Source organism: Bicyclus anynana, chromosome 14 (genome assembly GCF_947172395.1).
Source record: "Bicyclus anynana chromosome 14, ilBicAnyn1.1, whole genome shotgun sequence".
Lineage (NCBI taxonomy): Eukaryota > Metazoa > Arthropoda > Insecta > Lepidoptera > Nymphalidae > Bicyclus > Bicyclus anynana.
Window position 1 is genome coordinate 15,377,215 of NC_069096.1, and position 27,967 is coordinate 15,405,181.

General features: G+C 36.4%; 1 protein-coding gene across 1 annotated transcript in view; it reads right to left on the reverse strand.

The window, feature by feature from the left end:
* LOC112045052 (calmodulin-binding transcription activator 2) overlaps positions 1-27,967 on the reverse strand; it is a 202,428-nt gene that overhangs the window by 39,904 nt on the left and 134,557 nt on the right. The window contains exons 4-5 of the mRNA XM_052885311.1: positions 26,067-26,202; positions 1,726-1,797 (exon numbers count right to left, since the gene is read on the reverse strand). Of these exons, the coding sequence (XP_052741271.1) occupies positions 1,726-1,797; positions 26,067-26,186 (192 nt within the window). The 5' untranslated portion in view covers positions 26,187-26,202. The remainder of the gene's footprint in view (positions 1-1,725; positions 1,798-26,066; positions 26,203-27,967) is intronic.

Sequence of the window (27,967 nt, forward strand, 5' to 3'; positions counted from 1 at the left end):
AGAACTGGTTAAGTAGTAATATCTACCCTATAAGGATTTTTTTTGACAAAAAATATCGTTGAGGCAATCTAAAATTCATCGTAACCAATTGACATCGACTAACTCGAGAATATTTTGTATTTTGTCATTATAATCGTATACACCTCATGGCGTTACAAAGCTTGAAATCTTTAGACCTTTGTATAATATAATAAGTACCATTAATATATTTAGACCGGATATGGCATTTTCTATTCTTTTATTCTTTCTCTTTTTTCTTAAATGAAGCTGATAACAATTCAGATATATGTATATATATATATATATATATATATATATATATATGACGCCCATGACTTCGTCCGCATGAAAGTCAATGTAAACTTTCAACCCCTATTTCACCACTTTAAGGGTTGAATTTTAAAAATTCTTAAATCAAATCAAAGAAATGAAAGAAAAAAATATAACGTATATTTTTTTCATGATTTATGAAGAAATTTTTAAAATTGTAACTCTAAAAAGGAAGAATTTTCCATACAAACTTTTAACCCTTATTTTATCCCCTTGTGGGTAGAATTGGTCAAAATCCTTTCTTAGCGGATGCCTAAGTCATAACATCTACCTGAATGCCAAATTTCGATTTGCGTTGATGGATCACTTTGTCTGTCAGTCACCTTTGAGTTTTAAATATTTAGATAGAAGTCAGGTCACCTTATAGAGGACTAACAGTATATGAAAGCAAGTAACTTATCGACGAAACCTTGATTTAAAATATTCATGAAATATAACGTTTCCACGACACTGATGCAAAACTGTTTGAACTTTTAAAATCTCGGGTCCGAAGATAGGTTCGTGCATGCAAATTAGATTTAGCGGCGACGTTCCTTTGGAGTTTAGTGCGAGTAGGAGTTACTCCAGCGGATTAAATATATACTGATGCTGGAGGTATTTTATTTTAATGTAAAATGTAGAATTATTTATATGTATCGTCTTTCGAGAGTTGTTTAATCCTGTTGAAACTGAACTATCCTAATAAAGGATCACTAGTTTTTGTTATTTTCGCCTTGATGATATCTTGACACACTCGTATTTTTGTTGTAAAACAAAATCTTTTTTTTATAGTAATTGCTTCGTGAACTAAAAATTAAAACTATAAAGACAAAAGTTGCACACTCAACGATAACATACCAAAAGGCTATTCAGAAATATCCAAATGAACTTGGAAGGTACCTAATGATGAAGAAACCTGGTACAACTTTCAAAAAGCTCAAGAGACGTGCAGAACAAGACGTCATGAAATAGACACTACATTATTATATTTGAGCAAATCAAAGGCTTCCGCATCTAACACGCCTTAATGTAAATACTTACAAGCTGAACGTATCATGATACTTGGACCTTGCTCACGAGATTACCGCCATGTGGAATGTTGAGTCAACTATTATTGTTCCGATAGTTGTTTCAGTCAATGATCTTATAGCGAGAAGCTTCGAACAACACCTTAAGAAGCTTTCGCTTAACTGTTGCTCCAAGAGTCCAAAAGGCACTTATTCTTGAGACGGCGCGCATTGTGAGGAGGTTCTTCACTCTGGAGCCCTGACCACCGGTTGCTTGGGCACTCAAATGTCCCGCAGCGGGAGGGTGGATTTTTTTTATAAATTTTTAATAATGTTTTATATTTTATTCTTATATTGTTAAAAATTAAAAAAAAAGAAGTAATAAATAAATGAGAGATAAAAATGTTACCTGTAAGAGCCAGTAACATCGTCGGTGGAAGGTCGGCAGGATGGCAGAGTGCACGTAGCAGCCGTAGATGCACTGTAACAAACAGATGAACAGAAACTTAATGATTAGGTTACTATGGAAACGGTACATTTTTGAAAACTTTTTTAGCCAGTTGTAGTATAATGCCTTGGCGCACAACTGCCCATCAATTCTGGGTTCATATCCAGTGCAAATAAATTGGATTATATCTTTACTAATATTATAAAGAGAAAAGATTTGATTGTTTGTATGCATTGTATATACTGCGAAACTACTAAACCGATTAAAAAATATATTTCACTGTTAGGAAGCTAACGAGATAAAATATAGTACCCGGGGATACCAGGTGTTGCTATACTTAGACTAGGTATATTTTATCTCCGTATTCATAAGGGAACGGATAATACGCGGGTGAAACCGCGTGACTTCTGCTAGTGTCGTATAAAGAGATCCAGGTCTGGCCGTTTGTGGAGTCTAGGATGGTAACCCCACCATCCTAGACTCCACAATCTCGTAAATATATAAAATCGTACCAATCAATTCAGTGTTTTGGTAAGAGACCTTATTCAAATTCATCAACGATTAGTTTAACCACACTCCTTCTAGTTAGCCTGTTACTATCATAAACTGCATTGACACTTAACACCAGGTAACAGTCAAAAGTTAATGGCCAATGTGGGAGATAGCCCATCGTATGTGAAAACGGCTTGAAAAGCATCACAGCCTCCGTGGCGCAGTAGTATGCGCGGTGGATTTAGAAGACGGTCGGAAGGTCTTGGGTTCGATCCCCGGCTGGGCAGATTGAGATTTTCTTAATTTGTCCAGGTCTGGCTGGTGGGAGGCTTCGGCTGTGGCTAGTTACCACCCTACCGACAAAGACGTACTGCCAAACGATTTAGCGTTCCGGTACGATGTCGTGTAGAAACCGAAAGGGGCGTGGATTTTCATCCTCCTCCTAACAAGTTAGCCTACTTCCATCTTAGACTGCATCATCACTTACCATCAGGTGAGATGATAGTCAAGGGCTAACTTGTAAAGAAAAAAAGAAAAAAAGAAAAAAAACAGCAAACACTTGCTAAAGCAAAGAGTTGGGTCTATGTTCCAAATGTGTCCTGTAAGAAGAGGGGCATATAAAAGATGTGAACTATTAAATAAATAATAATAGACTGAAGATAAATATGATTTCTAAAATTAGTTATGTTAGCCAAATATTTACGCTTTTGTTAAAACAAAATCAACGCATACAAAGTCGCATTTTCCGCTCGTAGTAAATAAAAACTTAATTTCCCCATCGGAATAAGTTGAAATAACGCGATAAAACCTCCCGGATGATTTAATAGTGGCGATCGTGTACTGAATTGTAGAATATGTTTATTTTGTTGGGTGTGTGCGGAGGAATGTGCTAGCACGATTATTTACTGGGGAAATATTCATTCTACGGATGATAAAATGTGTGTATATAATATTACACTTGGCTAGACTTATTGCGTCGACTTCGACTACGCGCATTTCGGTTTCTTGTTTAATCTATACTAATATTATAAAGGGAACTATAGGTCAAACCACAGATATTTTTTGGCCACGTATACTAACTTCTGATTTTATAACAAAGCAACGAGAAATTGAGAAAACATCCGAAAAACTAATTTTTTTTTTTTATATACTCCAAAATTAATACTCCGTTTTTCATTATTTTTTATTTTATTGTACAAAACAAAGTCACTTGTTACATAGTTTAGTACAAAGTTGGCCATCCTCATAAACATGCCGTTTTTGTGAGGATGGCGAGTTCACTATTATGCTACGTACATATTTTTTTTTAAATTATACACATTAAGGGACACGATCAGGTACTATGTTACAAAATCAATATAATAATGATGTTACCTAAATTTCATAATTGAAGTTTAACAATATGAGACACATTTTTTTTTTAATTTTTTACAAGTTAGCCCTTGACTACAATCTCACCTGATGGTAAGTTAAGATGCAGTCTAAGATGGAAGCGAGCTAACTTGTTAGGAGGAGGATAAAAATCCGCACCCCTTTCGGGTTTCTACACGGCATCGTACCGGAACGCTAAATCGCTTGGCGGTACGTCTTTGTCGGCTGAAGCCTCCCACAAGTTAGACCTGGACCAATTAAGAAAACCTCAATCGACCCAGCCGGGGATCGAACCCAGGACCGCCTACTTGTAAATCCACTGCGCATACCACTGCGCCACGGAGGCCGTCAAAAAATCATAAAGACAAATCGGATTATACTACATGAAAATTTACTCATTTGTGAATAGTACGCTCGTAAACGTTACAAAATACTTGTGCATACATGTACTAAGTACTTGTATAACTAGGATTCAGCGAATAGCTTAGTACATGGCCAGAATATGAGAGGGAATAATGGATAGTAAACTAAAACTGGAGTAACCCACAATTGACACTTGAACTACGAGTAACTAAGTTGTCCGGCGGTACTAGCTCTGTAAACAAAATATGGCGCAAATCACAAGCGTAGCGATTTAAACGGCAGTAAAATTACATTATTATTCGTTTATCAGCGGACACTACATGGTCTTTTTTAGAACTCTCGAAGTAGAACAATTTCGTCGTTTTTGTGTAACTTTAACCGTACCGTACCGTAAAATTTTAAGCGCACTTAACGGAAACTTTTTTTTTTCGTTTTAGCCATATTTTTCAGTGCTCTGCTTCTATTGGTTGTTGCGTGATTTTATACAGTCTCTCTCGATAAATTCAGTATCTAACACAAATAGAGTTTTTAATTAGAAATAGTAGCTCCTGAGATAAGCGCGTTCAACAAAACTCTTCAGCTTTATAATATTGCTAGCCGACGTCCTGCGGTTTCACGTAGTTCCAGTTTCCGTGAGAATACAGGGCCTAAGACACTCACAAATAAGAATTTCAGTTTCAGTAAATCCGAAATTTCTCTACAAAAATTATGTCTTAATAATATTAGAATAGTTTTGTGCTAATATTATAGCACAATTATAAATAAATAATAAATTTCTTATGAGCTGTGATAGCCCAGTGGATTAAATATCACGTGTCTCAATCGGTGAAGGAAAACATCGTGAAGAAACCTGCATACCAGAGAATTATCTTAATTCTCTGCGTGTGTGAAGTCTGCCAATCCGAATTAATTGGGCCAGCGTGGTGGACTAAGGCCTAACCCCTCTCATTCTGAGAGGAGACTCGAGCTCAGCAGTGAGCCAAATATGTGTTGATGACGACGAATAAATTTCTTAAAATAATAAAACTACTATTAACACAGGAAGTTGCGCAGAGCACAAGCGAGCCCTATTCTGATATTTTTTGCATTTTACTACTTAAATAATGTAGGTACAAACTTGCCGGTTCTAATACTTGTTGCTTAAGAGTTCACCAATAACGTGACAGCATTGCCATTTATTTAGTGACAGTGGGCGATACCATCACTTCACTTAAATTATGTAACTTTTTGATAATTATTTATTATTTCTTATTAAGTAAAATATGACTTAAACCCAGGAACTCATGTACCATCGCCAAATAAATCAACAACAACAACAAAAACTTCAATAGTTCAACGGTAAGAGGCCGGACTCAACAACAGAAGGTGGTTCGATTCCCGCTCGCTGGTCTAACAGTCTTTTTTGACTAGTTATGGGAAATGGGAAAAGTGGATTGGTTAATCTATACTAATATTATAAATCTGAAGAGTTTATTTTGATTGAACGCGCTAATCTCAGGAACTACAGGTTCTCTCAGGTCCGATTTTAAAAAAAAATTCAGTGTTAGATAGCCCATTTGTCGAGGAAGGCTATAGGCTATATATTATCCCCGTATTCTTACGGGAACGGGAACCACGCGGGTGAAACCGCGCGGCGTCAGGTAGTTCAAAGATAATTATGGCAATTATTCTTTCAAAAACTATGTTAATAAATACAATATAACAATAAACAACTCCGGTGCAAGATATTTTTAGAATCCCTTGTAAAAGATCGCTTCGTTTATGACTTGGGCATCATAACAAGCACTCTACGATTCCAACGATAGCAGGATTATTTTATTCCGCGCACCGACACGTTTCACCACGTACGGGTACGTATTAGTGGACTGCACGTGCGGTCTTTGACCATAGACAAGAATTACACTTTTAAATCTTTCTCACGAAAACCTTTATGATAAAAAAAGGCTTGCGTTTGACTATAATAAAATCATGCCTGATGGAAAACAATAATGAGATCTAAGTATGGACGAGTTTCCCTAAAAATGCGTCTTTAAATCTGCGTGCGGTCTAGTACCATAGACACGAAATACCCAATACACATTTCAATCGTAACAATGATTATTACACATTTCTAATTCCAACACGCCTCCAAGTTAGTGGGTTTTCAGAAGGAAACTTCAGAATCTCTATTTTTGAATAAGATCGTAAGCTCTTATTTTTTTTTATAAAAGACATTATCTACATTTATTGTCACCTACGTTGAAGCTTGAAGCTTTGTGAAAGAGGAGTAGTAAAATTTATAATAACTAGACAATTTATGGTACTTGAGATATACAACTTCGACTCTGGAAAATAAAAGTACATAACTATTCTGCTAGCCACTATCCCCAGAGCAGTTCGTTATAAAATTTTCCATTTTCCTTTAATAAAATTTATAACGACGGCTCGCGGTTATGTGATTAACATCACACACACGGATCGCTTCGAGCAGTAAAACTCTAATTCACTCACGAGCTGATTTTCGTTCGGATATTATTGTGTGGCCCAAGGCAAGTGTTCAAGCGTTAAGTTTCTAAAATTAAATAGCACACTAAAATTCCTGAAAATTGCATTAAAATAATAAAATCCTATACAACTCAAATCAATAGTTTTTTATGAAAATCATAGATAGACATACAAATACTCTTCAAAGTCTGTTAAAAATAAATTGAACGTTCGCTACCTATTCCGCTCGTTTTTTTTTTATATTTTAGTCGGATAATTATAATTACAATGAACAGCTCAGCTTAATGAAATGCTATGAAAATGGCCTGAAAATCAATACAGTAGTTTTATGTGGACTACAGACCTTCAGTTTGTACACTTGTACAGTTTTATCTAATCGAACTTCAATCAAAATCGTTATAAGTTTTAATTTTGTCTTCAGAAGAACGACTTAACTAAACAGTTCGACTGTACAGTTAAAACTAAATGTATGTAGCACACATTAGCGTCAACATACGCATGGCAGAAAATCGTGTGAATCTTCTTACAAAAAATCTTATTACTTTAATCCAACTCTTTAGTGTAGCAAAAATCGTATGTGTAACTTATTCACAATTCTGGCCTATTTTACTATTGAATCGTTTTGGCGTGATTCAGTAACAAATATTCAGACAAACATCCAATTACAATGTTAATAGAATTAAAAGTTTAACACTTAAACCACAGCATGGAATATCAGGCATCCGGAAATGTTTTCCGAAAAATCCACTCCAGACCCGGTTATTGGGTCGAATGGTCTCACAAAATACGATTCGGCAGTGGAACCGATTTAGATCCATCCATTAGCCAGGTTTATAGGTTATCTATACGATTGGAACTCCGAATGAGACGATTTTGGGCGTGTTATTGGATCGATGTCGTCATGGGTCTGTGAGACATTGCTATCATTTAGCATTTGGTGTTTTTTTTTTTTAATTGGTATTTTAGAAGTGGTTGTACTCCATATTTATCCATGCTGTATTATTGTTTTAAATGTTTATTTAAATAACAAGTTTACATCAGTGGTGGATTTACTAGTAGGCTGAAGCTTAGGGCGGCAGATTTTAGAGGGCGGCAAATTAGACCCAAAATCTTTTTCATGTACAGAAATAGAGAAAATGTAACGATAATTTTAATATTTTAGTCCTGTACGCCCTGTACAGTCCTACTAAAATATTAAAACTTGCAATTTTATTGACACAATTTAAGGTTGTATTGATTCGATACCTATCGAATTTCAGAGTTCAGTAGGGGTTGCAAACATTCAATAGCCTACTGGCGGCAAATTTGTAAATCCGCCACTGGTTTACATGTAGTGTAGTGGTGGCGGACTTGGAAGAGTAACTCGTATACATAAGTTCTTTTGATTGGTTTTTATATGAGATCTGTATTGAAACGCTTGGTCGCTTGGCTGCACCTACTTGTTGCCGATAACTATACTTATGGCTGGAAATATTTTCCAGGCATAAGGATTTTTTTTTTAATAAAATCCTTTGTTAATATGATGTGGAAATCGCACTCCGAACCCCACCACCACCACTAACACCACCAAGTACCACCACGCATGAGTCCACAGTGCAAAGACGTACCGCCAAGCGTCTTCAAGTATGTTAATAATAATATGACAAACCATTCAATTAATGCTAAACGAGTTCAGGGGCTTTCATTTTTCGAAAGCGACCGAATTATCAAATACTAGCGGACGCCCGCGACTTCGTCCGCGTGGAATTCAGATTTTCACAAATCCCGCAGGAACCATGGATTTTTCTGGGATGAAAAGCCTATGTGTTAATCCAGAGAGCCGCTGTACAAAGGAGGAACAAACACGCACTTGCACGCAGTTGTGATGTGATGTGATGTGATATGATACATGTGGAAAAGACAGAAGAGCAAACACAACAGTGAACAAAAGAAAAACAACATAGCCTCAGGTATAGAAGATAGAAACACTCCTATACTCTACTCGTGGGCGGAGGAAGGTAATAGACTCCGGTCACGCTTTCGCTTTTTGCAAGCTTAGCTAAAATAAAAGGAGTATTTTTAGCTCCACGTCAAGTTAAAGACTAAAATGTTTTCAAACACTTGCGATCAATAAACTAAAATAATCCGTGCTTATTTTAAACTAGCTGACGTCGCGCGGTTTTACCCGCATGGTTCCCGTTCCCGTGGTAAAACAGGGATAATATATAGCCTGCCTCGATAAATGGGCTATCTAACACTGAAAGAATTTTTCAAATCGGATCAGTAGTTCCTGAGATTAGCGCGTTCAATCAATCAAACAAACACACTCTTCAGCTTTATATATTAGTATAGATATAGATTAACTACGAGATACAAGGGACAGATATCTTAATAAAAAAATAACCGACTCAAAAAAGGAGGACACTTAAACGCGCAATTTATCTATATCGCCGATATTTCTATATATATAAATATTTTGTGTTGCCAGTGTTTGGATACAATTTATGATAATTTTATACTGTAGATAGGTTACATCCCTACAAAATCACCGCAAATAGTGATCCGAATTTAGCGACTCCACTGAGTGCACATAATTATGCACTATCTTGTCTTTAATTCCATTAAATATTTATTTATATTATACTAGCGGACGCCCGCGACTTCATCCGCGGAACGATGATTTCCGGGATGAAAAGTAGCCTATGTGTTGATCCAGAGTAAAATCTACATCAAATCAAATCGCTGTAGTAGCCGCAGCGTGAAAGAGGAACAAACATACTTACACACTTACACACTTTCACACTTACACACAAACTTTCGCCTTTATAATATAAGTGTGATAGTTTTTACACTTTCTGAACACACAACTCGACATTTTAGACGATATTTAGGTATTATTTGTTTAAATAACGTTCGTTGTTTAATAAGCGACTAAATAAAATTAAGTAAAAATTTTCACATTTGTCCACCTCAGTTTTGCTACGCTAGTGGCTTGTAGCCAATGATATTTTATACTAGAGATTAGTATAAAATATTATTGGCTACAAGCATTCCTGATGGTAAGCAAACATGTAGCTTACGGTACAACGCTCTTGTCTAGAAGTTGCCTAATCACTTTTGCCTCGAAGATACCCATGCTCCAACGAATGAAGCATAATCCAACCCTTAAAGTGGTGAAATAGGTAAAGTAATACTTATTCTACATCAATGGTTTTAAAGTACAGGCATCTCTTTAATATTGCAAGAATTTTTTAAAATTCTTTAGAATTAAATAAATTATCCCAATACTACGTATATTAAATCACAAGATATCTTTTATAAACGAATAAAGATAAAAGATCTTGAAAAATGGGTATAAATTTGAACGTTAGACGTATTATTATCTCCTACGACGTCCTTGAGTCACGTTCGCTACGTTCGTACTATCCAGCTCAAAGCCTTTTGGCGTAATTTATCAGACGCCCCCTTATTTTAATCAATCATTGGTGTTTCAATTCGCACCCTATAGACGTTCACCAGACGAATTATCTTCGTATCTTGATATTATGTTCCCAGCCTATCCCACTTCTGAGGATCAGTGTGACATAATCTCTTAAAGATATAGAGAATGATATTTTTCATCTAATCTCGACGTTATAGTTATAGGTAAGTAAGAAACCTATTCATAACTTTTCAATGGCTGAACTGATTAGAAATTAACAACATTTCGGAGTTAACAAGATAAAATAAACTCATCCAAAGTTACTTAAAAAGTAATAAATATATGGTATATTACAGGAGTTATAAGAACAAATCGATGGATACCATATTTGGATGAATAATTTAGGCGCAACGAAAGAACATAATTAAAGGCTAGGGGTAGGGTAGGGATAGGGAAGAAGTACACATAAGTCGTAGGCTTTAGTTAGCGTAATTTCACAAACATGCTGTTATCAATCACCGGGTTTTTCGATTTATATGATATATATATATATATATATATATATATATATATATTTCAGTGGTGCTACAGTGGTAATTCCACTTTAAATTATTATTATTATTATTATTCATATTTTTTTTTTTATTTACAGTTTTTAAAATAACGTAAGTAAATTAAAAAAAATATCTGACATCTGACTACTTTAAGGTTAAAGAGATTTAAAAGATTTATTTCAAAGTTTAAAAGAAGGGTACATAAACAAAACGTGACGGTGATCGCACAATAGTTGTGTGTGTTATGGCGATCCACGCCCTCCAACAAAGTGACATACATTTACAATAAAGTTTTGTTATAAAAAATAATTTTATTCTATCGGAATCATTTTCTTGTATCGTCCTTTTTTACGTAGTCGGGTTATTCAGGTTTTTAACTTAATTTTTTTTGATGATGACGATGTAATAAACGATGGAATAAATAAACAACAACAAAACATAATGTACTACCAATGATTTGAAAAAAGAATCAAGTAAAAAAAGAACTTTAAGGTAAGGTTTCAATGAGTGATAGGTAAAACCCGAATAATTACAGTCTGAAAACGTTGGCAACCTTGGCATAAAAAGATTAATTACATTATTATTACTAAAACTTGAACCATCAAGCGAGAAATTAGAGCAAGACATTTAATTAAACTACCAAAAACTTAATCCATCAGTGTCGGAGTAATACGTGTTACGAAACATAAATCATTTCGACTGTGCCTTTAAAAAGGCATCTGGAACGCTGGGCGAAACTTCTTTACCTTTCGTACGGTACACCTGTTCAGGCATTTCCTCCGAAATGTTATTTTGAGTGTGAGTTCTTGTGACATTTCTTACTGAGTGTCCTGCGTTGGCCGCGCTCCAAATATCTGTTTATCCAGCTTCCAACTGAGAGGTGAAGGTGTCACATATCTGCGATAGTCGGGATTGGGGCGTTTGAAAAATTGTTACTTTAGATGCGACGTCATTTAACGACCATAGCTTAAGTGCCTTATATTCAGTACGACCATATTTATAAAATAATCTTGAGAGAGATTAAACCGATTTTATTACTCTTATTTGTCACTTTATCGTTTTTGTCGGTCTGTCTGTCTTTCTGTCAAGACACATTATCTCGGGAATGTATGGAGGCATCAAGTTGAAATTAAAACTATATTCTCAGGTCTCCAGCGCCATGAAGCTGTGAAAAAATCAAACGTAAAAAAAGGTACGGCCACCAAAACCTATATTTCGACACTCTCAAGGGAATTAAAATTCATAGAGCCGATACCTTCATAGGAGCCAATAGCGCCTGGACCATATTATGATTGTTTAGGGAGCAGGTGCCGCTTTTCTGTATAAAAAATTTTCAAGAACTAGAAGAGTTGAACTAGTCTCTATTTCTCTTTCTGACACGATACTCTAGAAAGAGAGGTATATGTAGACGAATTATAAACTCGCTAAGTTATAAAAACGTTGTGACAGATTAACTACAAGTTTCAATGGTCCAGCACCCCTCAAGCAAGTAAAAAATAAACTATAATCAACTAGCGGACGCCCGTGACTTCGTCCGCGTGGAATTTAGTTTTTCACAAATCCCTCGGGAACCATGGATTTTTCCGGAATAAAAAGCAATCTATGTGTTAATCCAGGCTATAATATATGTTAATACCAAATTTCAGCTAATTCGGTTCAGTAGTTGAGGCGTGAAAGAGTAACAAACATTCATATCTTCAAAATCATCAGTTTTCGCAAATCTCGGGAAACCATGGATTTTTTCGGGATAAAAAGTATGTTAATCCAGAATAAGATCTATTAGCATTTCAAATTTCAGCTAAATCGCTTCAGTAGTAGCGGCGTTACATAGTAACAAACATCCATACAAACTTTCGCGTTTATAATATTAGTAGGATTTTCTTCTTTTCATATTATACCTTCGTCATAACCATTTTCCAGAAACTCTACATAATTTTGAAACATATTTCTGTAACAATAGCCAAATCTTGTCCACGCATTATTTTCTCAAACACCATTAAAACATCAAACATGTTTGCTAACATTGCATTTGCTTCTGCCGGTAGGAGCTCCTCATTCCCTATTAACAGAAATATATTTAGTCCACCGGCCCCTCCACAACTCTCAACTTTTAATGAAGGTACTTGAGCAGCACGTAGGTCTGTTAAATGCAAGTTGTAGAATTTTCGTTTAACTAACTGTTGCAATTAATTGCTTTTTAAAATTTGGTGTTAGGAAAATTGAGTGCTTTAATTTGTTTTTGTTAGTGTACTTTAACTTCGGCTCTCTTTTTGTTGGCTCTTTATTTAGAGTAGTTTAAAGGTAATTAAGCTCTTTGATTTAGTGCTTTAGAATTATTTTCTTGGGTGTTTTTAGCCGAAATGGTTGTGTTTATCCCCAATGTGAAAAAACCCAATGGTTCTCCAAGAAATAAATCAAGAAATTAGACATATGTTCAAGCTTGCACGTGAAAAGCATAACTCTTTTGATAGTCATGTAAACAGGGCAAAATCTGATCTGAAAAGAAATTGAGAACCCAATGGTTCTTAATGACATCACACCGTCCACTAGCCACGAATGCACGGTGAGGCAACTCCATTCAAAGATATCTATGCGTGAAGTGTTTACCACTAATTTATACCCTCAAGGGTTATCTTAGGAATGTATAAAAAAATTAGACAGACATACAAATACAATAAGTTCTTAAAAGATAATGCTCGTAAGTGGTCACGCTGGGCATGCATATTGGTGATTGCAGGGCTATAGGCTATAGTGAAATCGTGCGTGCGCGGAAGTGAAGCGCATCAGTCGTGCGTTTTTCATTCATCGCTACACGCCCCCCGGCCCGAGCAACATCGGGAGTGTTACGAACGAAGTTGCCAAGCTATAGACTTTTCTCGCTGCTGCTGCACGACACCGGTCTGTGTCACCGAAATCTAGTTAGATAGAAACGGTTGTATATCAGTCGGTCGGTCGGTTAAAGAGCAGATGAGGTTGTCAATTGGGAAGGCTGGCTAATACTAGCAACCCTCTTACACACACCCCACTTTGCACAAAAACATAGGTAACCTTTTCTCAGTAGGTAGTCAAGTAAATTGGGCACTATTTCGCAAACGAATCTAAAAAGAAAAAAAACTTCATGGCATCACACCATCCACCGGCCACGAATGCACGCTGAGCCGACTCCATTCAAAGAAACCCATGCATGAGATGCTTAGTTATGACCAATCTGAAAAGAAATTCTTATCCTAGGATTTCAAAAAATTAGACATACGGACAACATAACAACATACGAGTATTTAGCCCTTATTTAGTAGTTAAGTAAATAGGGCACGGTTTCGCAAACCAATCTGAAAAGAAATTGAAAACCTCAATGGTTCTCCATGGCATCACACCGTCCACCGGCCACGAATGCACGGTGAGCCGACTCCATTCAAAGAAACCTATGCGTGAGGCGCTTATATAATTCACATGAACCTTTTAACATTCGCGCAGTCTAAATGGAGTTTAGAGCGGAAACCACGCCGCGTAGTGCCAATTTTGTTTATTTATTCTAAATTGTTCCGAATATTTAGATTTGGAATTTAGAATTTACCTCCATTTATTACATATTTTTGGGTAGGTTCCAGGGTTCACTGTTTACCATGTCACCCTACCTAGGACACACAGTTCAGTTAGGTAGGTCCAATCCAATCCACAGTTCAGTTAGGTAGGTCGAATCCTACTCGGTTGGGCAGCGTTCGGGAAAGTCCGCAACATATTTTCGTCCTAAATTCCTCAGTGCCTGAAGACGAAAGTCTTCGAACATTGCGTGTTGCCAGTGATGACTTACGCATCCGAGACCTGGTCGCTAACTGTGGCTCTCATAAAACGGCTCAAAGTAACTCAGCATGCGATGGAGCGAGCTTGCTTGGGGTTTCTCTGCGTGATCGAATCAGAAAATATGAGGAGATCCGCAGAAGAACCAACGTCACTGATGACTGAGTCTACTCTAGCATGCATACATACATACATACATACATAGACTGCCAAAATCATTACCATTCATTTTGGTTTCGCCGTAGTCGAGTAATGAGAGGATTTAGGCCAATAGTCCACCACGCTGGCCCAACGCGGATTGGCAGACTTCACACGAATAGAGAATTAAGAAAATTCGAAGGTATACAGGTTTCCTTACGATGTTTTTTTTACTTCACCTATCTCAGAACACTTGGGTTATCAAGACAAATGTAACGATATCTTAATTGCGTACATCCGTTCAACGATTTGGAAGATATGAGGTAATAAAGAATATTACATAAATACAAACATGTGAGTACTTTTATATAAGATGCGCGCGAAAAACATAGTCTTTCTTTCAGTCGGGTAATAAAAAGGTAAAGAAGGAACTTTGCAAAGTACCTCATTATTCAAATCAAATCAAAAATCATTTATTACAAGTAGGCTCAGTTTACAAGCACTTTTGACTCGTCAGTTGACTATTTGTAAAGATTCTACCACCAGTTCGGAAGGCTGGTTCTGCTGATAAAGAAACCGGCAAGAAACTCAAGAGTTGCTCTTTTTAACAACTTTTTTGTAAAACATATAGTATTATAATTTACAATTGATGACAACATTACAATTTCTTATAGTTTTACTTCCTGTGTGAAGGTGGAAGCTGATTTCCAAGCGCCTCCATTCCTCCGCCAAGCGCCTTTATCTTTAAGGAACTCATCACTGGTGTAGTAACCTCGACTAAGTAAATGTTTCTTAACACATTGCTTAAAGCTATGCATTGGCAGGTCCATCACAGTCTTGGGGATACTACTTTGGAATCCTATACGAAATATACTTATTTTTTTTATTATATATAAGTTGTCATAATATAGGACTTATCAATGATACCAAAAATAAAATTACGATCAGCGAAAACTTGGGTCAAGCGTGCCATGCCTTTGCCTGTCAAGATCGAGCGCGCGGCGATACGAAGCGAGTTGTTTACCTAACGAGGTGCGCTGGCAGCGGGCCAGGGCTCACCGTCGGATGGAAAACAAATGCTCGGATCTACTTGACCGATTCTGACAATTGTTTTGAATGACACTGTATCAATATCGGGGATAGTGCCGCGTCATCGAGGACATGACTGTTCTAAAAACCGACATCAATGAAAATCAAGTTCTAATTTTTTTTTAAATATATTTACACTAATTTATGATTAAAATTCAGTCAACACTGAAATCTATACTAATATTATAAAGCTAAAGATTTTGTTTGTTTGATTGATTGAAAGCGCTAATCTCAGGAACTACTGGTTCGATTTTAAAAATTTTTTCAGTGTTAGATAGCCCCTTTATTGAGGAAGGCTATAAGCTATATATTATACCCATATTCTTACGGGAATGGAAACCATTCGGGTAAAACCGCGCGGCGACAGCTAGTACACCAATATTTGGAAATGCCAACAGTTCAGGACGATATAAAAAGTACAAAATGCAACATTGGGAGCGTTTGCTGAAACATCTAAACCTCTTTGTGGGCTACTGACTGCTGATAGAGTCAAAGGTTAAAACGGGCAGATATGGTCGACTCTATGCAGATTTGAGATCAGTCTCCGGGTCTGCCAACGCCATTTTTTGCCAGCCGCTAATCCGCTTATAGTCTGTTGACTATGAAATGAAACCAAGGAAAAAAATATATATCTTTAGAAGTCATGAGGAAAAAGTTGAACATACTACTCCTTTCTCACCTTTGCTATTCTTTTCGACGTATACAAGCTATGCTGTTATTGTGTTATTGAAAATATTCAATACCTACATTTTCAAAAGCAACGGTCTTATATGTTGTTCAAAAGCTTACCATTTTTAATGAGCAATTCTTATAAACGTCTATATAATTGTTATTAAGTGGTCTTCGTCGTCATGAACCCATATTCGGCTCACTGCTGAGCTCGAGTCTCCTCTCAGAATGAGAGGGGTAAGCCAATAGTCCACCACGCTAGCCCAATGCTGATTGGCAGACTTCACACACGCAGAGAATTAAGATAATTCTCTGGTATGCAGGTTTCCTCACAATGTTTTCCTTCACCGATTGAGACACATGATATTTAATTTCTTAAAATGCACACAATTAAAAAGTTGGAGGTGCATGCCCCGGACCGGATTCGAACCCACACCCTCCGGAATCGGAGGCAGAGGTCATATCCACTGGGCTATCTCGACTCTTTATGTTCATATATCTCTTTATGTGGTCTTCACTCTACCATAATTAACTATTTACATTAACTCGACCCACAATAATCGTTACTGAACAATCTAATGGCCAAATAGGGCAGTAACAAAGTATGAATCAAACTGTGCTAGTTATAGTGAATGATTTATACGTCGCTCGGTGCTTCCGCAGCAATGCTGCTGACTACGTGAGCGAATAACTCAGTAAGTGCGCTCGGATTGTGATCCATTAGCTATTGAACTGAAAACTATAGCTCGGGCCCACCTAAGCATTGCTGATTACTAGCAAATCGCTGATCGACAGCCACGCTCACTTATTAACTTCGACGCAATAAAAACGTGTGTATATTCGTGTGTTTGTCTGTTTATTTGTGGAATATGTCATATCCGTTTGTACACAAATTCAACTATACATTAAATTATGCTAAGTAGAAACTGTTCTTTAAATATAGCCTAAAAATGTTTTTTTTATCGTCTATTAAGATCCTGCGTTTAAAATAATAATTATTAGTGGATAATTAGTTATCACACTAATATTATAAAGGCGGAAGTTTGTGTGTGTGTGTGTTTGTGTGTAAGTATGTTTATTCCTCCTTTATACTGTGGTCGATAAACCGATTTAGCTGAAACTTGGAATGGAGATAGATTTTACTCTGGATTAACACATACGCTGCTATTTATTCCGGAAAAATTATGGTTCCCATGGGATTTGTGATAAACGGAATTATACGCAAACGGAGTCGCGGATTATTAGTTTATTAAAAAATAATAATAAAAATAAATAAACAAAAAACACAAATTTTGAGACGATCATATCGGTGTGCCTTGGTCTAGTGGATATTCTACATGCATTCGGATCACGAGATCCTGATCATGGAGATCAGAACCTCCCCTGGACAAGGGGGGAGGGAGCGGTGATATCCCAGTGGATATTGTGCCTTCGATTCCGAGGGCGTAGGTTCGAATCCAGTCCAGGGCATGCACCTCCAACTTTTCAGTTAGGTGCATTTTAAGAAATTAAATATCAAATGTCTCAAACGGTGAAGGAAAAACACCGTGAGGTCACCTGCATACCTAAGAATTTTCTGTGTCGTCCGAGTTTCCTCGAGAAAGTTCTAAAGTCTGCCAATCCGTATTTCGCCAGTGTGTCTATTAGCCTAACCTTTCTCACTCTGAGAGAAGACTCGTGCTCAAGAGTGAGTCGAATATGGGTTGTTAATAATGACGATGAGGGAGACCTAAACCTATGGTGTACTGTTATAGGCTGATAATGATAAAGCGATCCCATAAATAAAGTTAGAATAGCAAAGGCCGCGGTACCACTAAACGCCAATACAGCGCAAGTTAGTGACGACAGCGAGGTAAGCTGGCTCTAAGCCAGAGTTAACAGCTATTGCACTGGAAATAAATGCTCAGATATACTTGACCGATCCATACAATTGTTTTAGAAGACATCCCATTCATTTGAAAGCTGTTGTCATCAATACTGACGATGTATAGCTAAGCGTTTACATCGCAAAACCTATTTAATTTATGGTAGTCAATTTTGAGTATAGATAGATAGATAGATATACTTTATTTGCACACCACAAAGACAAATACAAGTGAAACAAAAACAAATTAGGAAGAGATCAGCATACAGAAAAGCGGCCTTATCGCCAAGTAGCGATTTCTTCCAGGCAACCTTCGGTTTAGGGAAACTTTTGAACATCAGCAGGTGGCGTAAAACAAAAATAACCCTAGTATTAGTAATACACATACATACAAATAATTTACATCCTAATACATAAACAATATTACACAAATACCTACAATAATTAATAAAATACATATCAAAATATACTAATAAATACATTATATTGAAGAGAAATAATAGATACAGCTCGTCTTTACTGCACCAGATAGTGAGTCTATACGGCATTTTTAAAAATGTCCAGTGTCTTTGATTGCCGTATGTTCAAAGGGTATGTATGTTCGTTCGTTTAGAAATTTTTGCAACAACCAATTTGTTTTAGTATAAGTACTTAAAGGAAAATAATCTACAAACGGACGTAGTAAAATCGCAAAAAAATCTCATATTCTTTATCAAGTTAGGAAATCGTTCTATTGAGATTTGACGTAGCAAACAAGTTGAAAAAAATTTAATCACAGACAACAGATAACAGTCAGGGGTCCGTAGAACGTTTTCCAACTACCAGCCAGCTGTTTATTTTTTACTGTTGCTTATGTAATAGTTATACAATATAACAACCACAATGTTCTACAAATTGCGTGGTACATTATGTCGTTCCGACGCTTAGAAATTTTCATTTCCTGGTAACTCAGTTAGCTACCAAAATCAAGTATTTTCGTAAATAAAAAAGTTGATCGTCTCATCGAGATGCAGCCTTTTTTTTATTCTCCACAAGTTAGCCCTTGTACTACAATCTCATCTGATTGTAAGTGATGATGCAGTCTAAGATGGAAGCGGGTTAACTTGTTAGGAGGATGAAAATCCACACCCCTTTCGGTTTCTACACGGCATCGTACCGGTACGCTAAATCGCTTGGCGGTACGTCTTTGCCGGTAGGGTGGTAACTAGCCACGGCCGAAGCCTCCCACCAGCCAGACCTGGACAAATTAAGAAAATCTCAATCTGCCCAGCCGGGGATCGAACCCAGGACCTCCGTCTTGTAAATCCACCGCGCATACCACTGCGCCACGGAGGCCGTCATAGGAGAAGGATGAAAATTTACCCCTTTCGGTTTTTACACGACATTGTACTGGAACGCTAAGTCGCTTGGCGGTACGTTTTTGGCAGTAGGGTGGTTACTAGCCACGGCCGAAGACATCCACCACCAGCTACTCACGAAAAATGAACTTGTTGGTAATCAGTTAGTAAAAATGTTCAACCAATTTTCCACTTGAAATAATTGTTAACAGTTAACCTATATAACATTCAAACACAAAAAGCTTTCACCGCTGATAAATCAAACTTCATTAAAAAATTGCACGTTTTCTTCATATAAGTGCATTTTATGGTGAAAGATTTACTAGTGGTGAAACTTCAAAAACCGTTCAACACCAGACGGTCATTTTTCCCCATAACATTTATTATGGCTGCCACAGACTGGCGCGGATATATAGCTATAGGTGAATTTTTAATCCAATAAAATTATTGGGAGGAATTTTTTATTCGGACAATGCATCTCGAGTTTATTTTTATGCCAAAACGGTAAATTGCGTTGGGATTTTTTTCAATAATGGCAGGCGTCCACTGATCCGCCTCGTATGCATCGGACGTTTCGCAAAGGAATTTTAGTATTATTTGTATAAAAATTTATAGAACTGCGTCCGATACGCACGATGCGGATCTGTGGACGCCTGCCATTAGAATTGCGTTTTTCTGGGTCAATTAACATACGCAGTGTGTTTAAGTTATTAACGGTGGGATAAACTAATAAGTGGGATTTATACGTTCAGAAATGTAGTAATTAATTTCAAAAATATCAACTTCAAAATTTTCAAGTTATGTTTGGCTAGGAGGCTAAAGGCTCTGCATACGGAACGGGGTTAGGACGTGGACAGGGCTTAAACTAATTACATCATCATCATCATCATTATCAACCCAAATTCGGCTCACTGCTGAGTTCGAGTCACCTCTCACAATGAGAGGGTTTAGGCCAATTAGTCCACCATGGCCCAATGCGGATTGCAGGACATAGGCCTTTTATATGGACTTACAAATATTACGATCTTGAGCCGCCTGGATCCAGCGAATTGTTGACTAACTTGCTTCGTCACGAAAACTGTTAATGAAACTGAAAGCTGGAGTTAAATCTTATACGAGTATATAACCAGTGAGCTTATGTTTCACCCCAGTAGTTCCCGTTCCCTTGGGAGTAAACCGTTAAAATGTATTCTATGTCTATTGGTGAAAAATTTCTTATAATCACACCAGTAGTTTCAGAGTGTATTATCTAAAATAAATATCGAAACATCTTGCCTCTATAAAGTATTAGTGTAGATGTAGCCAAAGCCAGAATATCTATCGTCAATCAAAACTTCAAAATACTCAAGCAAGCAAATTGCACACAATATTTTTCCGAGAACTTAACTCTTCAACAAATGTACTCGTAAGGCGGATTTAAAATTGCATAATATGAAAAAGCTGAAATAAATTCCAACTATTGTTAAATAACGCTAACATGCGCGGTAATATTTCTCAGAACATGTAAGCTGTTTGTGATTTTCAATACAAATTACTTTAAGTTTGTAACTGCATTTTGAATCTTGATCAAAGAAAATAATATAAAGAATTGGAAAAATCCACGTCAATATATAGTTAGATAAAAAGCTTATGTTTCAAATTATATTTTCTCTCATTCTTTCATATTATTTAATTGTTTAACAATTTTACTACAAAAGACTATTTCAAAAAAACAATCTAGCTCTCTGGTGTTTTTGAGTACCGAAGTAACCGGTGATCAGGGCTCCAGAGTGAGGAACCTCATCACAATACAAGCCGTCTCAAAGACTGCTGCCTTCTGTATTTGACTCCTACTCTTTTCACTCAACTTCTATTCGACTCTAACTTCCTAGTCCAACAGTCAAGAAAAAGCTTTCTCTTTCTTTTCTTTCTGAATCAAGATGTAAGTCTAAGCTTTTACTGTAAGACCATTAACTAAAATGACTATCGGTACAAAACTGGTTAACTCAACATTCCATTCCACTAAAATATCATTAAAATTGCTCCCAGATATTTTTAACACACCCAAATCCGAAATAAACCCGACCCTTGATTCACCTCAACAAACAAACAAAGAAGAAACACTGAAAAAAGGTGCACTTTAAAAATATATGCCAGAAATTGCGCCATTAAATTTTATTTAGGAACCGGAAAACAAAACTTTAGTGTAAACGTAAATTGTCCCACACCGCGCAACTCGCTTTAGGTATAAAAACGGGGCCTGAATAGTGCAACAATTAAGAATAACAGAAAAATACGTGCGCTAAAACCTTTTGTACACAATACCACAATTCATAACACTTAGAAGCACGGCGTGGGTGTTCTGAAAATCCAGTATAAACTGTTAAACGGTCTAATTTACGACGCCAGGGTTTGCTGTACTTACTTGTAGTTGGATTGGTGCCAATTAGGGAAAGGTGGGAAAGATTTGGTGCCGCAATCTTGTTCGGGCTTATCACTCCTCTCATTCATTCAGCTTACGATAGGCTTTCGTGACAAGTTGAGGACAAAAAAGACGTACTATTAAGTGATTTAACTTTAAAATACGATGTATATAATACCATAAAATTATAAATACCGTTACTTTGTAATCTATCTCCCAAGATTGTAAACTGTCGATACATTGTGAACTTCTTACATACTCTCAAGAAACGGAATTTGAGTGGTTCAGAAATCAATGGTTAGGTTAGGTTTGGTTAGGTATTTTATTTGTGAACGTAGAAAACGAAATTTCTTACAATCTACCTAATTATATTCAGTATTATATACACGTACCGGATTATATATACGTTAAATTATATGCAGTATGTTGCGGTTCACAATGTTTCGACAGTTCACAATCGGGATAGATTATCAAACGGTAGGTATTTTCAATATCGGTGACATAATATATAACCTTTCATATGAAGGGAGGACCAAAAATGATCATATAAACCACCCTTAGCTATAATTTTCAGTTAGCTTACAATTACTTACTGCATCATATTCAATAGAAAATATCTGTGTTGAAGTTCTTCTGGAGATGTAGTTTTGGAAGATTGGAAGTTGGAGGGCAGCACATGTTACGAGTACTATGTCATGTTGCTTTTCAATATGTTACTTGATGGTTCTTTCTAAGATTAAAGGAGCAATACGCTTTATCATCAATTACTAAAATAAATTACATCGTTCCTAAATATTAGGTAAAATAATAATAGATTAAATAATAAAATCTAAGCATAACATGATACAATTACTTTTTCGTTAAGTTTTATTATTTCGTTTATACGAAATATACATGAATATATTGTAATTTAAAATAAATGTGACACATTGCCGATTATTTATTGATTATTATCAATATATTAATGAAAAAAAAATATCTCTAAGTACTCGTACCTACAGTAAAATTGCAATGTTTGTAAAATCAAATTATTCTTGAACTCCAAAACACTAGAATTTAAACACACTGCAAAAATTCCTACGATTAAAAAAAAAGAATATATAGAACAATTCGGACATTTAAAATCCAATATAAACCGTTAAGTTCGTACATAAAATTCATTACACTTACGCCGAGGCGTTTTAAATTTCCTAATTCATGGTGCTTTTGTTTTTCGGTATCAGAGAGCAGAACATTGTTTTGTTCTGTGTTCTTGTTCTTAGTTTGGAAGTGTGCCAATTAAAGGAAGGCAGAGTTGTGGCGCGACCTTGTTCAGGTATATCACCGTTATCGCTACCTCTGTCTACGTACTAGTGTTCTATCTCGGAGTTCTGTATTGTTTCTGGCTTTGTCTTATCCGCTAACTACGTGCTATTTGAATAGTTTGTCTTGTCGGAATTCATAACATACGTTATTTGTACCTATCATCAAAGATTTTACAATAGAGATATGTCACTAGAGCGTCCAAACTGAAGCGAACATAATCTTTTTAAAATAAAAATGGAACCGACTTCAAAGACGTATTCTAGTTATTTTGGCCGATTTTTATGAAAATTAAATGGGAGTTCTGGATTGTTTCTTGCTTTGTCTTATCGGAACTTATATTATACGTTATTTGTACCTATCATATTATATAAGTGCATACAGACCTCATAGGTCCAGTAGTCAGTCTATGTAGCTACGTAAGTTACACGGGGGGTCTAAGGTCTAAATCTTTTCTACTTTAGGAAGAGAGTTTCAAGCCACTCTTCCAATAGAGTACACCTTGTCGTTGACGATCATGTTATAAGTGTATAGACTTCGTAAATTCAGTATTTAGTCTATATGGCTACGTACGTAGCCATTCGCACGAGCGCTTTTTTAACGGACGTTAAAAAACGAATGGGGGCTAACATTTACTCATAAGGAAAAGGTTGATGTTCATTTTCTTTGTAAAATACAAGCCGACGCCCCGCGGTTTCAACCGCGCAGTTTTCGTTCCCGTGAGAATGCGGCGACAAAATATAACCCATGACCCTCATAAATAAAGTGGCCTGGTAAAAGAAATTTCCAAATCCGTTCAGTTACCCCATACAACACAAACTTACTTCTTTATAATATTAGTAAATATTAAGTTTTCAGTTTCATAAACAGTTTGCATGACAAAACAGTCAGGAACACAACTCAATCAACACTGCAGCGACGAAATATCGCCTCATTATTGAATATTCGAGTCCACAACACTTGCTGACGTCACCGAGTCTGTCATTGCCAAATGACATTAACCGAGTTCAATCTATCCCATTCCTGATGGGTATTTAATATTATTATTGTGAAATATTTGACATAGTGATTAATTAAATAATTATCTAAGCAACAATCGAATCCAAAAAGAAAGAAATTCAATAGGTTGCTGTTTTTATTCTCACATGCTTCTTTCTATACATAATATATAAGTAAACAACGCTAGACGACCCCGTGGTTACATCTGCGTAGTTCCTGTCCCCGTGGCAATATGGGTATAATTGGTACAAGATTTTTCAAAATCGTTTATGTAGATCCGGAGATTACCCTCTACAACCACACAAACCATAACTTTGTATAATATTATGTAGATAAGGTTTTGCAAGACCAAACGTCATAATGTTTATTTTATCACCCCCTGAACTGAAATTCGTAGTCCCGAAAATCCTCCTTCCTTTCTAAATCATTAAGTAAAGGCCTTTAGATAAGTCAGACACTTAGCATCTTTCTCAATAAACATTTAGGTTAAAATTAGTACCGATGTGAAAATAATAACGAAGCGTGATTTACATATAAACAAAAAATGTTTTACAACGTCCTATGCATAGATTAGTAGGGGAAGGTATGATGAAAAAAAATTTAATTAAGCACCCCCTTCAGAAAACAAATTGCTATTGACCGGTGCCCCCGCGAAATGGTTTGATGAATAAGCAAATGAATCTGTACCAATTAACTAGGTACGGGTACCCACCGCTAATTGGACCGGTACGCGGTCCGGATACATTTTATTTTGGTACAATGTTATTGAATTCATTATTTTGGATGGGTGTCACTTATACTGTTAATAACTTTTGGGTGATGTGGCCAAGTTTTCTATATTAAAATCACCAAATCAAGAGTAGTTTCATGTTTACTATGTGTAGATAGTCTATTAGCAGACTCTCAAGTAGATTAAAGAAACAAGAAAACCATGCAAAGGTTTGGCACAGCATTGGTAAATTCACAACTTTTGTGACGACAACTTAATTTAACAAATCAAAATCTAACCAAAATAAGACCCTAGAATGGCACGGAATAGCCTTGAGCAGTCCCAGAGGCTTCGTTATTCTCCCCGTCTGTCCCAAGTAATCCAAGACTAATACAACAAGAGCTGTGGATGGGTCGAAGGCGACGAGATCACTGAAGCGGACCGTACGGCGAGCACCTAATATCACCAGTAGCTCCCACCCGATAGCTCCCCTTCTCTACGGAAACATTCCGCGCCACCTAGCGTAGGCACGAGCTAACACGAAATCGTTTCAGACCACCCTTATGTTATACTAAATTATCATACTATAAAAATGGATGTTAATTATCTATTTTTCCCCCTACAACAAATATTGCGCCTTCAAAACAGTTTGACTATGCCACACAGAGATACGCAACACACGGTTTTCAAGTAGGAGGTTTAAAAATAAATGTCTTATGTACCTATTAATAAAATAAAACCAAGTATTTAATGAGCTACGTCCAAATAAACCCGACACAATCAATAATAACACTCTTTGATTTATAAGAAATTATAATAGTAACTAAAATATTAGAGGAGGCCTTTGTCTGTACAAGACAAGCTGTTTGAAAGGGAGATCAATCGGATAGAAAATTACTATTTTAGCTAGTTGTTAACCCTACATTTTATTAACTTTGTTAGCAAGTAACTACTTGTATGTAATGATAAAAACAGCAATAAAGGCTTATTTTATTTTATTTTATTTATAATAGTAACAACTCTATTCATCTCGCTCCACCAGGGACCAATATTTTATTCTAAGGTTATAGTTACAACCTAGGATAGTTAAAAAGGAGTATAATAGGAGATAAGTTAAATGTAATAAAGTGTAAGACGTCTTTCCACTGTTAGGAACCGCACATAATTACCGTGATTACCGCATATTAGCACAAACTTCAGGCCTTTAGAATCGGAACGCAACGAAGTATCAGTACAAATGTCAGCCCCTGTTAGAATCGGAATACAATGAAGCATTAGGACATCCGTCAGTCCCCTGTCAGAATCGGAACGCAATGAAGTGTCAGTACAAACCTCAGTCCCCTGCACCTTCAGCTTCATATGGTCTTCGCGCGTGGTCTTCCCGTCCTTCCGCTTCTTCCAACAGTACCCGTCGCGTCGGTAGCGAACCTTCTTGCGGCTGTACAGAAGCATCGACCCACTTTTCGGTCTGCAACAATAAAAAATACAAATCTATACTAATATTATAAAGCTGAAGAGTTTGTTTGTTTGTTTGATTGAACGCTCTAATCTCAGGAACTACTGGTCTGATTTTAAAAATTCTTTCAGTGTTAGATCCCCATATTCCTACGGGAACGGGAACCACGCGGGTGAAACCGCGCGGCGTCAGCTAGTATTTATAACAAACCTCGAACTCCGTTTCAATTTAAATAAAAATTTGGTTATAATTTTTCTTTCCTTTTCAAAAGATTGAATTTAAATATATTCATTATGTTCGAATCATTAGACAAAAGAAAATTTTGAAATTATGAAACCTCACAATCGTGTCGACTCCGAAACAAGAATTTTAAGGAGATCAAAGTAATTATGCATTGTCTGATATTAAAAACTAGACAATGCATAATTATTATTTTAATATATATATTCTCTGACGCAGTCGGTAATTCCTTCTTTAATACTATGCTATTTTTTTTATCTACTATACATTATCTTTTACATATTATGACACTAGCTGACGCCACGCGGTTTCACCAGCGTGGTTCTCGTTTCCGTAGGAATACGGGGATAATTTATAGCCTATAGCCTTCCTTGATAAATGGGCTATCTAACACTGAAAGAATTTTTCCAATCGGACCAGTAATTCCCGAGATTAGCGCGTTCAATCAAACAAACAAACAAACAAACAAACAAACTCTTCAGCTTTATAATATTAGTATAGATTATGTAAAAGATAATCAAGGAAGTGGAGTTGGAATAACTTTAGGGAGGTTAAACTAAATAATTGAGTAGTGTATTTGAGTCAATTTTTTGAGTTGTTTCTGTCATTCGTTCAAAGCGAAAAGCTGCGACCAATACCTTGAGAAGCTTTCGCTTGACTGTAGGATCAAGATACGGATACAGAAGGCAGTAATTTAAAAAATAAGACGGCGCGTATTGTGCGAATGTTCCTCACTCTGGAGTCCAACTAATTTAGTATTTATTAACAACCTATAAAAATAAATATCAAATCAACTGATAAATGTCATCTACCCACTGAATAATGTCCACGAAGAGTTGTGAGCAGGTAGTAGACGTTTGTTACATAGAATCTCAATTTCGTATATATGTCAAGTAACATGCGTCAAAGTTAGTGAATAGGCCTGCTGACCACCGGTTACTCGGGCAGTCAAATGCAACACAACGAGAGGACTGTTTTTTTTTATAAAGTTCAAAATTCATTTATATTAATTAGGCTTAGTTTACAAGCAATTTTGAAATGTCAGGATAATGTCATAATTTAATCTAATGTTGGTAATAATAGTCGAAAATTTAAAATTAAAGTAACGAGGGTTCCAAAGGGTTGAGGTTGGGTTCCAGAGGGTTGCCTTGGTCCGAGAAGAGCCCACAACAAACTCAGCCAAAGTTTAATTTTTTTTGTTTACCACGATAGTAGTATAGTGTTATGAATTATATTTTGTATTTTGTAAACATTGTTGTCATTAAATAGAAGAACAAAAAAATAAATGAGAAATAATCGCTTAGATTCTTTTCCGAAAACTTACTATCGACTAAAACTTGGCGGTATTAAAAAAGCCAAGTTCGTATGCCGCCATTTGTAACAATCCACTAACTGATAGAACGAGCGCATCCCTCATCTCCGGATCAGATCAAGCAGATGGATGAATGGATTACGGTGGAATGGATTTGGCAACAGAAAAACGTTGAACTACGAACTCGGGCGTTTTAATCAAATAACCCTGTAACCGTGCCAGTAT